The 12,170-nt window shown below is 46.8% G+C and overlaps 1 protein-coding gene across 4 annotated transcripts in view; it reads left to right on the top strand.

The window, feature by feature from the left end:
* TMC7 (transmembrane channel like 7) overlaps window positions 1–12,170 on the top strand; it is a 72,473-nt gene that overhangs the window by 50,598 nt on the left and 9,705 nt on the right. For all 4 annotated transcript variants that reach the window (XM_017874402.1, XM_017874401.1, XM_017874403.1 and 1 more), the window contains 5 exons: window positions 775–932; window positions 5,681–5,798; window positions 6,138–6,235; window positions 7,859–8,045; window positions 10,978–11,108. In XM_017874402.1, coding sequence (XP_017729891.1) covers window positions 775–932; window positions 5,681–5,798; window positions 6,138–6,235; window positions 7,859–8,045; window positions 10,978–11,108 — 692 coding nt within the window. The remainder of the gene's footprint in view (window positions 1–774; window positions 933–5,680; window positions 5,799–6,137; window positions 6,236–7,858; window positions 8,046–10,977; window positions 11,109–12,170) is intronic.

Below are 12,170 nucleotides of genomic sequence, written 5' to 3'. Positions count from 1 at the left end.
GTCTCAAAAAAAAAAAAAAAACTTCCACTTATATCCCCTTGGCCAGAATTAAGTCACATGGTAGTACCTAGCTACAAGGGAGGCTAGGAAATTTACTTTTTATTGCAGATAGCTATATATTGTCTAAGTAGTCTATTACTGTGAAAGCAGGGAATTGCTATTTCAATTTCAAATCAATCAATCCTACACCCTTGAAGATACTTTAAATTGCCTATTTATACAGAATTCATGGGTCTTCTTACACAACTCCTTAATAAATCCAGTAGAGCCTGGTTTTCTTCCCACGCAGTACTAGATACCTCTTTTTGAACATCTGAAGGAGATGGCGGCCGGGCGCAGTGGCTCATGCCTGTAATCCCAGCACTTTGGGAGGCCAAAGCAGGTGGATCACCTGAGGTCAGGAGTTTGAGACCAGCCTGACCAACATGGTGAAACCTTGACTTTACTAAAAATACAAAAATTAGCCTGGCGTGGTGGCAGGTGCCTGTAGTCCCAGCTACTCGGGAGGCTGAGGCAGGAGAATCACTTGAACCCGGGAGACGGAGGTTGCAGTGAGCCGAGATCATGTCCCTATACTCCAGCTTGGGCGACAAAGGGAGACTCCATCTCAAAAAAAAAAAAAAAAAAAAGGAATGAGATGACTTACATTTACAGGCCATGTTGAATGACAAATATGTTTCATTTGCCAACACCCATAGTTGAGTTCTTTTTTGTTGTATCTATTTGTGGTGTAACTTCCTTATATACTCCTAATAAGTTTTGTTGTCCTCCTAGGAAATTGACAAGATGGTTTTTGGAGAGAACCTCTTAATATTGTATCTACCATCTATTGTGATCACACTGGCCAATTTTATCACCCCAATGATCTTTGCTAAGATCATCCGCTATGAGGATTATTCCCCAGGCTTTGAGATCCGGCTGACAATCCTTAGGTAATGCCTAACATGAAGATGGCGGGCATATCAAGCCAATCACCACCTGCCCTCTCTTGCCCATGGCAGACATCGCTAATCAATTGTGGTGCATTTTCCTGCTGAGCCAAGAGTCCTCCTCAACCTTCAGACAGCCCCCATGAATGAATCAGAATCTGTACATATGGTGAAATGTCTTTGATTTGAGAGTCTACTCCTTGATATTATGTTTTTGGTTCATATAATAGCACAGGGCATAGGCTGGGACCCTAAGAGCAGCAGTACTCTAAAACTGTCAGAAATGACAGCTATAAGGCAGAGTCCAGGGAGTTAACACAAATGAGTGGAGAGGACCAGGTGGGACTGTGCAGGACTTGAGAGTTTTCTTTCTGTTTCTCACATGCCTTAGATAGCATTTGCATCTTATGTAAAACATTTTTTATTTTGAAAAAAAAATTTTTTTTTTGAGCTGGGGTCTCACTCTGTCCCCCAGGCTGAAGTGCAGTGGTGCGATCATAATTTACTGCAGTCTCAAATCCCTGATCTCAAACAATCCTCCCACCTCAGCCTCTTACATAGCTGGGACCACAGACATGCACCACCATGCACAGCTAATTAAAAACAATTTTTTTTTCTGTAGAGACAGGGTTTTGTTATGTTACCCAGGCTGGTCTTGAATTCCTGGGCTTAAGTGACCCTCTTACCTCCATCTCCCAAATCCTGTGATTACAGGCAAGAGCCACCATGCCTGGTCTCAAAGTTTTCAAACAGACTGCATAGTGTGATGATTCCCATATGCCTTTCACTTACATTTCAGTCATTCCCAACATTTTGCTAGTCTTGTTTCCATCCATTCCCCGTTTCTTTGCTGGATTATTTTAAGCAAATCTCAGGCAACATGCCATTTCATCTGTAAACACTTCATTATACCTTTTTTTTTTTTTTGAGACGGAGTCTTGCTCTTTTGCTTAGGCTGGAGTGCAGTGGAGCGATCTCGGCTCACGGCAACCTCCACCTCCCGGGTTCAAGCAATTCTCTGCAATTCTCCTGCCTCAGCCTCTCGAATGCCTGGGACTACAGGCACGGGCCACCAGGCCCGACTAATTTTTTAAAATATATTTTTAGTAGAGACGCGGTTTCACCATGTTGGCCAGGCTGGTCTCGAACTCCTGACCTCAGATGATCCATCCACCTTAGCCTTCCAAAGTGTTGGGATTACAGGCGTGAGCCACCGCGCCCAGCCAACTTCATTATATCTCTAAGTGATGGGAGCTTTAAATATAACCATCATCACACTTAATAAAATCGAGTCGGTCCCCCGGGTGGGGTTGCAGATGGTTTTCCGCAGTTGATTTGTTCAAAGCAGAATCCAAACAAGGCCCACATGCTGTGTTTGGTTGTCAAGTCTCCTAAATGTCTTGTATTCTTTTCAGAGTTTCCCCTCCCCTTTTGTTAAGCCTTTGATTTGTGGAAGAAACTGGATCGTTTTCCTGTAGAATAGCTCCTATTCTGGATTTCGTCCATTGTTTCTTCCTGGTCTGTTTAATTTGTTTTTCTGTGCCCACAATTGCTGTCAATGACTGCGTAGATTCAGAGTTTTTGTTAGATTCTGTGTCAGTTTTTAGTTAAGGAAGCCTCATCAGCGGTGCCATGTCCTTCCTGTTGTGTCCCAGCAGAGGCACAGAGTGTGGTGTCAGTAATGAGAAGAGTGATTAGTGGGCGTGGGTTCACTTTTGCCCTCATTCTTTTCTTTCCTTTTTTTTTTTTTTTGAGACTGGGTCTTGCTCTGTTGTCCAGGCTGGAGTGCAGTGGCATGATCATAGGTCACTGCAGCCTTGACCACCTGGGCCCAAGTGCCTCAGCCTCTCGAGTAACTGGGACTAGAGGTGTACGCCACCATGCCAAGCTGATTTTTTAATTTTTTGTAGAGATAGGATATCCTCACATTGCCCAGGTTGTTCTCAAACTCCTGGGCTCAAACAGTCCTCCCACCTAAGCTTCCCAAAGCGTTGGGATTACAGGCTTATGAGCCACCATGCCCAGCCTCCCTTATTCTTGAATGTTTCTTTCTTTCTTTTTTTTTTTTTTTGAGACGGAGTCTCACTGTGTCACCCAGGCTGGAGTGCAGTGGCACAATCATGGCTCACTGCAAGCTCCGCCTCCCGGGTTCACGCCATTCTCCTGCCTCAGCTTCCTGAGTAGCTGGGACTACAGGCACCCGCCACCACGCCTGGATAATTTTTTGTATTTTTTAGTAGAGACGGGGTTTCACCGTGTTAGCCAAATATTTCTATTTATTTTTGTATTACAAACCAAACAATAGAAAATTGTCTTTAAAAAAAAACAACGAGAACAAAAACTCACCGTCTCCACCCACCTCCCTTGAACCCAGTGTGTTTTTGTCCACACAGTTCCTGATGTTTGTGCCAACACTCACAGGTTTTTTCTTCCAAAAATAGTATCATATTTCTGCAGCATACTTTTTTTCACTTTTCAGCATACCAAACATCCCTCGAAACTGATACAGAAAATATTCCACTGGTTCTTTTCAGGAATGTGTCATGTCCTATAGTGTCACTATGTCATCACGGAATTAGGAGGTCCCAGCTTTCTGATCTTTTTAAAAAATTATAGTGGCCGGGCACGGTGGCTCAAGCCTGTAATCCCAGCACTTTGGGAGGCCGAGACGGGCGGATCACGAGGTCAGGAGATCGAGACCATCCTGGCTGACACGGTGAAACCCCGTCTCTACTAAAACTGCAAAAAACTAGCCGGGCGAGGTGGCGGCGCCTGTAGTCCCAGCTACCCGGGAGGCTGAGACAGAAGAATGGCGTGAACCCGGGAGGCGGAGCTTGCAGTGAGCTGAGATCCGGCCACAGCACTCCAGCCTGGGTGACAGAGCGAGACTCCGTCTCAAAAAAAAATAAAATAAAATAAAATAAAAAATAAAAAATAAAAAATAAAAAATTATAGTAACATATATGTGACATAAAAGTTGCCATTTTAACCATTGCCAGAATACAATTTAGTGGCATTAAATACAGCCCCAATGTTGTGCAGCCATCACCACCATCCATCTCCAGAACCTTTTCATCAGCCCCAAAAGAAATTCTGTACCCATTTAGGGGTTTGCTTTTTTTAATTAATTAATTTATTTATTTCTGAGATGGAGTTTCACTCTTGTTGCCCAGGCTGGAGTGCAATGGCGCGATCTCATCTGGGTGTGGTGGCAACCTTCGCCTCCCGGGTTCAAGCGATTCTCCCACCTCAGCCTCCTGAGTAGCTGAGATTGCAGGGATGTGCCACCATGCCTGGCTAACTTTGTATTTGTAGTAGAGACAGGGTCTCTCCATGTTGGTCAAGCTGGTTTCGAACTCCTGACCTCAGGTGATCTGTCTGCCTCTGCTTCCCAAAGTGCTGGGATTATAGGCGTGAGTCACCGCGCCGGCCTGCTTTTTTTTTTTTTTTTTTGAGATGGAGTCTTGCTCTGTCACCCAGGCTGGGTGTAGTGGTGTGATCTCGGCTCACTGCAACCTCCGTGCCCTAGGTTCAAGTGATTCTCCTGCTGCAGCCTCTGGAGTAGCTGGGATTACAGGCGTGCGCCACCACGCCCAGCTAATTTTTGTGTTTTTGGTGGAGACGGTTTCACCATGTTGACCAGGCCAGCCTTGAATTCCTAACCTCAGGTGATCCCTCTGCCTCGGCCTCTCAAAGTGCTGGGATTACAGGCGTGAGCCACCACGTCCTACATTGTTTTTTGTTGTTGTTGTTTGTTTGTTTTTTTCTCACTCTGTCCCTGAGGCTGTAGTACAGTGGCTCAATCTCGGCTCACTGCAGCCTTGATCTCCTGGGCTCAAGCAATCCTCTTGCCTCAGTCTCCTGTGTAGCTGGGTCACCACCACACCTTGCTAATTTTTATTTTTGTTTTTTTGTAGAGATGGCCAGCGGGTAGTGGTCTGACTTTGTTGCCCAGATTGGTCTCAAACTCCAGGGCTCACATGATCCTCCTGTCTCTACCTCCCAAAGTGCTGGGATTACAGGCGTGAGCTGCTATGCCTGTCTGGGGTTTTCTTTTAAGAAAGGCAGCTTTGGGCCATCCACGATGGCTCACGCCTGTAATCCCAGCACTTTGGGAGGCTGAGACAGGCGGATTGCTTGGGGCCAGGAGTTCCAGACCACCTGGGCAACATGGTGAAACCTCATCTTTACTAAAAATAGAAAAAAAATTAGCTGGGCATGGTGGCAGACAACTGTAATCCCAGCTACTTGGGAGGCTGAGGCAGGAAAGCTGAGATCGTGCCACTGCACTCCAGCCTGGGTGACAGAACAAACACTCCATCTCCCACTACCAAAAAAAAAAAAAAGCTGGGCACGGGGGCTCACGCCTGTAATCCTAGCACTTTGGGAGGCCTAGGCGGGTGGATCACAAGGTCAGGAGATCAAGACCATCCTGGCTAACATGGTGAAACCCCATCTCTACTAAAAATTAAAAAAAATCAGCCGGGTGTGGTGGCGGGCGCCTGTAGTTCCAGCTACTCGGGAGGGCGAGACAGGAGAATCGCTTGAACCCTGGAGGCGGAGGTTGCAGTGAGCCAAGATCGCGCCACTGCACTCCAGCTTGGGCGACAGAGCGATACTCAGTCTCAAAAAAAAAAGAAAAAGAAAAAGAAAAAAAAGGCAGCTTCTACATTCCCTAGCCGCGGTTCCAAGGGACCAGCCGCCCTGAGGGCCTCATCTTCCCATCCTCTCTCCTCCTTCTCTTTCCGAAGGTGTGTCTTTATGCGGCTGGCCACCATATGTGTCCTGGTGTTCACGCTGGGCTCTAAGATCACATCCTGTGATGATGACACCTGTGACCTCTGCGGCTACAACCAGAAACTCTACCCGGTGAGTTGCGGGGCGGGGGCATGCGGCTGGCTGGGTCCTTCCGGAGTACAGGGTCCTGGTCAAGAGAACAGCCGTTGAAGTCATGGGTTTGAACTGCAGTTGCTTCGCTTTCCAGTTCTAGTGATGAGACAGAGTGTGGCCCCTTGGAGTCCAACCCCAGGCACTTCTGAGGGCTTGGAAACCAAAGTCTGTGCTGAGGTTCAGAGTTTGCATCAGCTGATGCCCTCGCTGGAGCCACAGGATCTGGAGTTGGAAAGGGAATTAGAAGGTGTCTTGGGAGCCTGGCTTTCTCTGCCTCAGCTAGGGTCTTTCAGTTTCCCTCACTCTCTTTGGTTTCAGTGCTGGGAGACCCAAGTTGGGCAGGAAATGTACAAGCTGATGATCTTTGACTTCATCATTGTCTTGGCTGTGACACTCTTCGTGGATTTTCCTAGAAAGTAAGTGTGAGGGGTGCCCATATTATCCCCCCCCACCACACACACACACACACACACACACACACACACACACAAAAACTGGAGGGTCCATTGCAGCTGCATTCCAGAAGCTGCTGGATGACTCTATAGCCCTTAAAATCTGACAACTGGCAACTGTATTTTTTTTTTTTTTGAGGCAGGGTCTTGCTGTGTCACCCAGGCTGGAGTACAGTGGCGCAATCTCGGCTCACTGCAACCTCTGCCTCCCAGGTTCAAGCGATTCTCCTGCCTCAGCCTCCCAAGTAGCTGGGACTACAGGCACCTGCCACCACACCTGGCTAATTTTTTGTATTTTTAGTAGAGACAGGGTTTCACCATGTTAGCCAGGATGGTCTTGATATCCTGACCTCATGATCCACCTGCCTCGGCCTCCCAAAGTGCTAGGGTTAGAGGCATGAGCCACCGTGCCAGGCCAAGTTTTTAATTTTTTATAGAGAGGAACTCTTGCTATGTTGCCCAGGCTGGTCTCAAACTGGCCTCAAATGATCCTCCTGCCTCAGTCTTCCAAAGTGCTGGGATTACAGATTTGAACTATTGTGTCTGTTCACAACTGGAAACTTTCAAGCAGCTCCAGGCTGTTGACCTCAGCATTCATTAGTTGCTCATCTAAAGGCAGCATGAAGAGCAGAAATGGGGTCGCTTTCCATGAGGTTTTGCTGGGGATGGCCTTCTGCCATCAGCACAAAAGGTGCAGACCCTCCAGGCGGCAATGGACGTCTGTCTCCTGATCTGGGTTCAAGCTCCTGCCCTGCCGCTTGCTACTCATGTGACCTCGGGCAAATTATTTAAGCTCTGTGCCTATTTTCTCACCTGTAAAATGGGGATAGTAGAAGTACTCACCCAGTAACTTTGTGGTGAGGAGTAAATGGGATAATTAATGCAGATGAAAGCACTGAGAACACTCCACAGTACAGAACTCAGCAAAATATTAGCTATCACCAGCATGATTATCATAAACTGTGTTGTCATTTCTGTTATTATTCTCTGTTCACTTAACCACTCTTTACCCATGTATGCAGATAATCTAGGCAGAGGCCAGAGGTCTAGTGAGTCCTTAAAAATGAATATGGAAGCCTGGGCACAGTGGCTTACACCCATAATCCTAGCACTGGTGAGGCCAAGGAAGGAGGATCACTTGAGGCCAGGAGTTTGAGACCAGCCTGGGCAAAATAGCGAGACCCTGTCCCTACAAAAAACAAAAATTAGCCAATTAGCCAAGCATGCACATGTAGTCTCAGCCACTCGGGAGGCTGAGGCAGGAGGATCGTTTGAGGCTTGGAGGTCGAGAGTACAGTGAGCTACAATTGCACCACTGCACTCCAGACTGGGTGACAGAGTGAGACCTTGTCTCAAAAAAAAAAAAAAAAAAAGTCAAGAATTGTATCAATTTGAGTGCCGAACTGTAGATCTGAGACTTGGAACCTGATCTTAATGATTCCCGAGTTCATTATATTCTGCATCTTTAAGACACATGACTAACCAGTGTCCATGAGAAATATGCATGGAAATAGTCCTGATCTTTGCAATATGGTTCTGTGGCCTTGGCAGACACCGGTAGCCCAAGTGAGAATTGTCTGTTTCCAGGCTCCTGGTGACCTACTGTTCCTCTTGGAAGCTGATTCAGTGCTGGGGGCAGCAGGAGTTTGCCATTCCTGATAACGTCCTGGGGATAGTTTATGGGCAAACCATCTGCTGGATCGGAGCCTTTTTCTCACCCCTTCTCCCTGCAATTGCAACCTTGAAATTCATTATCATCTTCTATGTGAAAGAGGTAAGGAGCCAGTGGGAATGGGGGCTGGAATGGGGGCTCATATGCTGGGCCGTTTTCAACCTTCCAGGGCACCAGTATGTCTGGAGCTCACCTCATATCCCATGAGACATGTCAAAATTACATCCTTTATTTAAAATATACATTTATCCTAGAAAAATATGCTTTTTTATTGAGATGGAGTCTCACTCTGTTACCCAGGCTGGAGTGCAGTGGCGCGATCTCGGCTCATTGCATCCTCCCCCTCCTGAGTTCAAGTGATTCTCCTGCCCCAGCCTCCTGAGTAGCTGGGACTACAGGAGCCTGCCACTGCGCCTGGCTAATTTTTGTGTTTTTAGTAGAGATGGGGTTTCACCAACTTGTCTAGGCTGGTCTTGAATTTGTGACCTCGTGATCCACCGGCCTCGGCTTCTAAAGTGCTGGGATTGCAAGCGTGAGCCACTGTGCCCGGCCGAAAAAGACTCTTGATGGAATTTTCTTTTTTTTGAGATGGAGTCTTGCTCTGTCGCCCAGGCTGGAGTGCAGTGGTGCGATCTCAGCTCACTGCAACCTCCGCCCCTCCAGGTTCAAGAGATTCTCCTGCCTTAGCCTCCTGAGTAGCTGGGATTACAGGTGTACTGTAATTTTTGTACGTTTAGTAAAGACGGGGTTTCACCATTTTGGCCAGGCTGGTCTTGAACTCCTGATCTCATGATCCAACCACCTTGGCCTCCCGAAGTGCTGGGATTACAGGCGTGAGCCACCGCGCCCGGCCTACTCTTGATGAATTTTTATGTTTTTATAATTTTGAGAGTTTTGTTAAGAATTGTTTTGTTAAGGCCAGATGTATTTTATACTTTTCTGTTGTATTTTGGAGCCAATGCATTTTAAAAATTTATTTGGTTTTTTGAATTTTTTTTTTTTTTAAATTAGAGATGGAGGTCTTGCCATGTTGCCCAGGCTGGTCTTGAACTCCTGGGCTCAAGTAATCCTTCCACTTCAGCCCCCAAAAGTGCTGGAATTGCAGGTGTGACCCACCCTGCCTGGACCAGTGCATTTATTTTCAGGTCTCAATGATTTGTGTAAGACCTTGGGCGGTTCACAGTCCATTGAGCCAGAACTAAGTGCTAATGAGAGACGTAGCCTTGTAGATGACTGGTTCATCTGGGCTTATTAACCTCTTTTTATTTTATTTTATTTATTTTATTTTTTGAGACGGAGTTTTGCTCTTGTTGCCCAGGTTGGAGTGCAATGGCTCAATCTTGGCTCACGGCAATCTCCATTTCCCGGGTTCAAGCGACTCTCTGGCCTCATCTTCCTTAGTAGCTGGGATTACAGGCATGCGCCACCATGCCCGGTTAATTTTGTATTTTTATTGGAGACAGGGTTTCTCCATGTTGGCTCAGGTGATCTGCCCACCTCGGCCTCCCAAAGTGCTGAGATTATAGGCATGAGCCACTGCGCCCAGCCTCTTTTTTCTTTATTGTAGAGGCAATACAATATTAAACATTTAAATAATGCACGTATGTATACAGTAACTTCTGTCCCTTCTTCCAGAGGTACCCTCTGTTAACAAGCCCAATATTTATTGATTACCTATTATGCTAGGCCCTGAGGATTCAAAATAGAAAATCATAATAATAGTGTTAATAATAATAATAGTGTTAGTAATAATAGTAGATTATAATGCCATGTGTTCCCACTCTGCCTGTACTTTACACAAATTATCATGCACTGATTACACCCACCCTTTGACAAAGTACTATATTTTATTTTATTTAAGAACAAATTTTTTGAGACAGGGTCTCACTCCAGGTTGGAGTGCCATGGCGCGATCTCAGCTCACTGCAGCCTCCGCCTCCCGTGTTCAAGTGATTCTTGTGCCTCAGCCTCTTGAGTAGCTGGGATTACAGGCACGCACCACCAGGCCCAGCTAATTTTTGTATTTTTAGTAGAAACGGGGTTTCACCATGTTGGCCAGGCTGGTCTCGAACTCCTGGCTTCAAGTGATCCACCCACCTAGGCCTCTCGAAATGCTGGGATTACAGGTGTGAGACACTGTGCCTGGCCTCATCGTCTTTAGGACTGTATGGTATTTCATTCTATACAGATGTATTTTAACCTTTAACTATAACCTAATGAACTCCTGCTCCCCACCTCCACTTTTCTTTTTGAGACAGGGTCTTTCTCTGTTGCCCAAGCTGGAGTGCAATAGCATGATCATAGCTCACTGCAGCCTCAAACTCCTGGCCTCAAGTGATCCTCCTGCCCTGACCTCCCAAAGTGCTGGGATTACAGACGTGAGATGTCTCACCCAGCCACAAACCCCCACTGATAGCTATTTAGGTTGCTTGCAGTTATTCCGTGTTATCAATGACTGTAGCATTAAACATCCACATACCCGGCCGGGCATGGTGGCTCATGCCTGTAATCCCAGTATTTTGGGAGGCCCACGCCTGTAATCCCAGCACTTTGGGAGGCCAAGGCGGGCAGATCACGAGGTCAGGAGATTGAGACCATCCTGGCTAACACGGTGAAACGCCGTCTCTCCTAAAAATACAAAAAATTAGCCAGGCATGGTGGCGGGAGCCTGTGGTCCCAGCTACTCGGGAGGCTGAGGCAGGAGAATGGCGTGAACCTGGGAGGCGGAGCTTGCAGTGAGCCAAGATTGTACCACTGCACTCCAGCCTGGGCGACAGAGTGAGACTCCGTCTCAAACAAACAAAACATCTACATACCTGTGTTTTGGCCCATTTCCCCTTCTATTTCATCAGCATGAATTCTCCAAAGTTTGGAGTCTGGATGAAACCTTTTTCATTTTGATCTGTATTGCTGGACTACCCTCTGGAAAGATTAGAGTGATTAACATTCCCACTGTAATGCAGGAATGCGCTTATTTATCCTTATAGAAGCTGTACTCATTGATCTTAATTTTTCTTTCTTTCTCTCCTTGTAGTGGAGTCTGCTTTACACCTGCAGACCCTCCCCCAGGCCGTTCAGAGCATCCAATTCTAATTTCTTCTTCCTGTTGGTGTTGTTGATCGGGCTGTGTTTGGCAATCATACCTCTGACAATCAGCATATCACGGTAAATGCGACTATTTTCTAGAACATTTCATTGCTTCTTGATCTGTTCCTCTTTTATGTAAAAGGATCCGTCATATCACTTTTTTGTTGTTGTTGTTGAGACGGAGTCTTGCGCTGTCACCCAGGCTGGAGTGCGGTGGCGCAATCTTGGCTCACTGCAACCTCCATCTCCCAGGTTCAAACGATTCTTCCAAGTAGCTGGGACTACAGTCTCCATCTCCCCAGGTTCAAACAGCCTCCTGAGTAGCTGGGACTACAGGTGTGTGCCACTATGCCCGGCTGATTTTTATATTTTTAGTAGAGACAGGGTTTCGCCATGTTGGCCAGGCTGGTCTTGAACTCCTGACTTCAGGTGATCTGCCTGCTTCGGCCTCCCAAAGTGCTGGGATTACAGGTGTGAGCCACCGTGGCTTTACTGGCTTTTCTCATGGTGTTCTACCCACAGAGGCTGTCAAGACTTTCAAGGCTCAAGCGATCTTCTTGCCTCAGCCTCCTGAGTAGCTGAGACTACAGGTGCGCACCACCATGCCTGGCTAATTATTTAAATTTTATTATTTTTCTGTACAGACGAGGCCTCACTATGTTGCCCACGCTGATCTCGACTCCTGAGCTCAATTGATCCTCTTGCTTCGGCCTTCTAAAGTATTGGGATTACAGGCATGAGCCACCACACCAGGCCGAATTTTGTTTCTTCATCCTTAAATTAAAAGCCTGGACGGGTGCGGTGGCTCACACCTGTAATCCAGCACTTTGGGAGGCCAAGGTGGGGCAGGGGGATCGCTTGATCCAAGGAGTTCAAGACCAGCCCTGGCAACATAGCAAGACCTCATCACAAATTAAAAACAAAAAACAAGCAAACAAACAGACAAACAAAAAAGGAAAAGCCTGGAACTTTGAGTCCCTCTCTCAGATTTTGTTCTTTTTTTTATGAGATGCAGTCTCACTCTGTTGCCCAGGATAGAGTACAGTGCTGTGATCTTGGCTCCCTGCAACCTCTGCCTCCCAGGTTGAAGCAATTCTACTGCCTCAGCCTCCCAACTAGCTGGGATTACAGGCGCCTGCC

The sequence above is a fragment of the Rhinopithecus bieti genome, unplaced genomic scaffold (genome assembly GCF_001698545.2).
Source record: "Rhinopithecus bieti isolate Rb0 unplaced genomic scaffold, ASM169854v2 scaffold_9209, whole genome shotgun sequence".
NCBI classification, from domain to species: domain Eukaryota; kingdom Metazoa; phylum Chordata; class Mammalia; order Primates; family Cercopithecidae; genus Rhinopithecus; species Rhinopithecus bieti.
The sequence above is the reverse complement of the archived record's forward strand: the minus strand, read 5'-3'. Positions and strand labels throughout refer to the sequence as shown.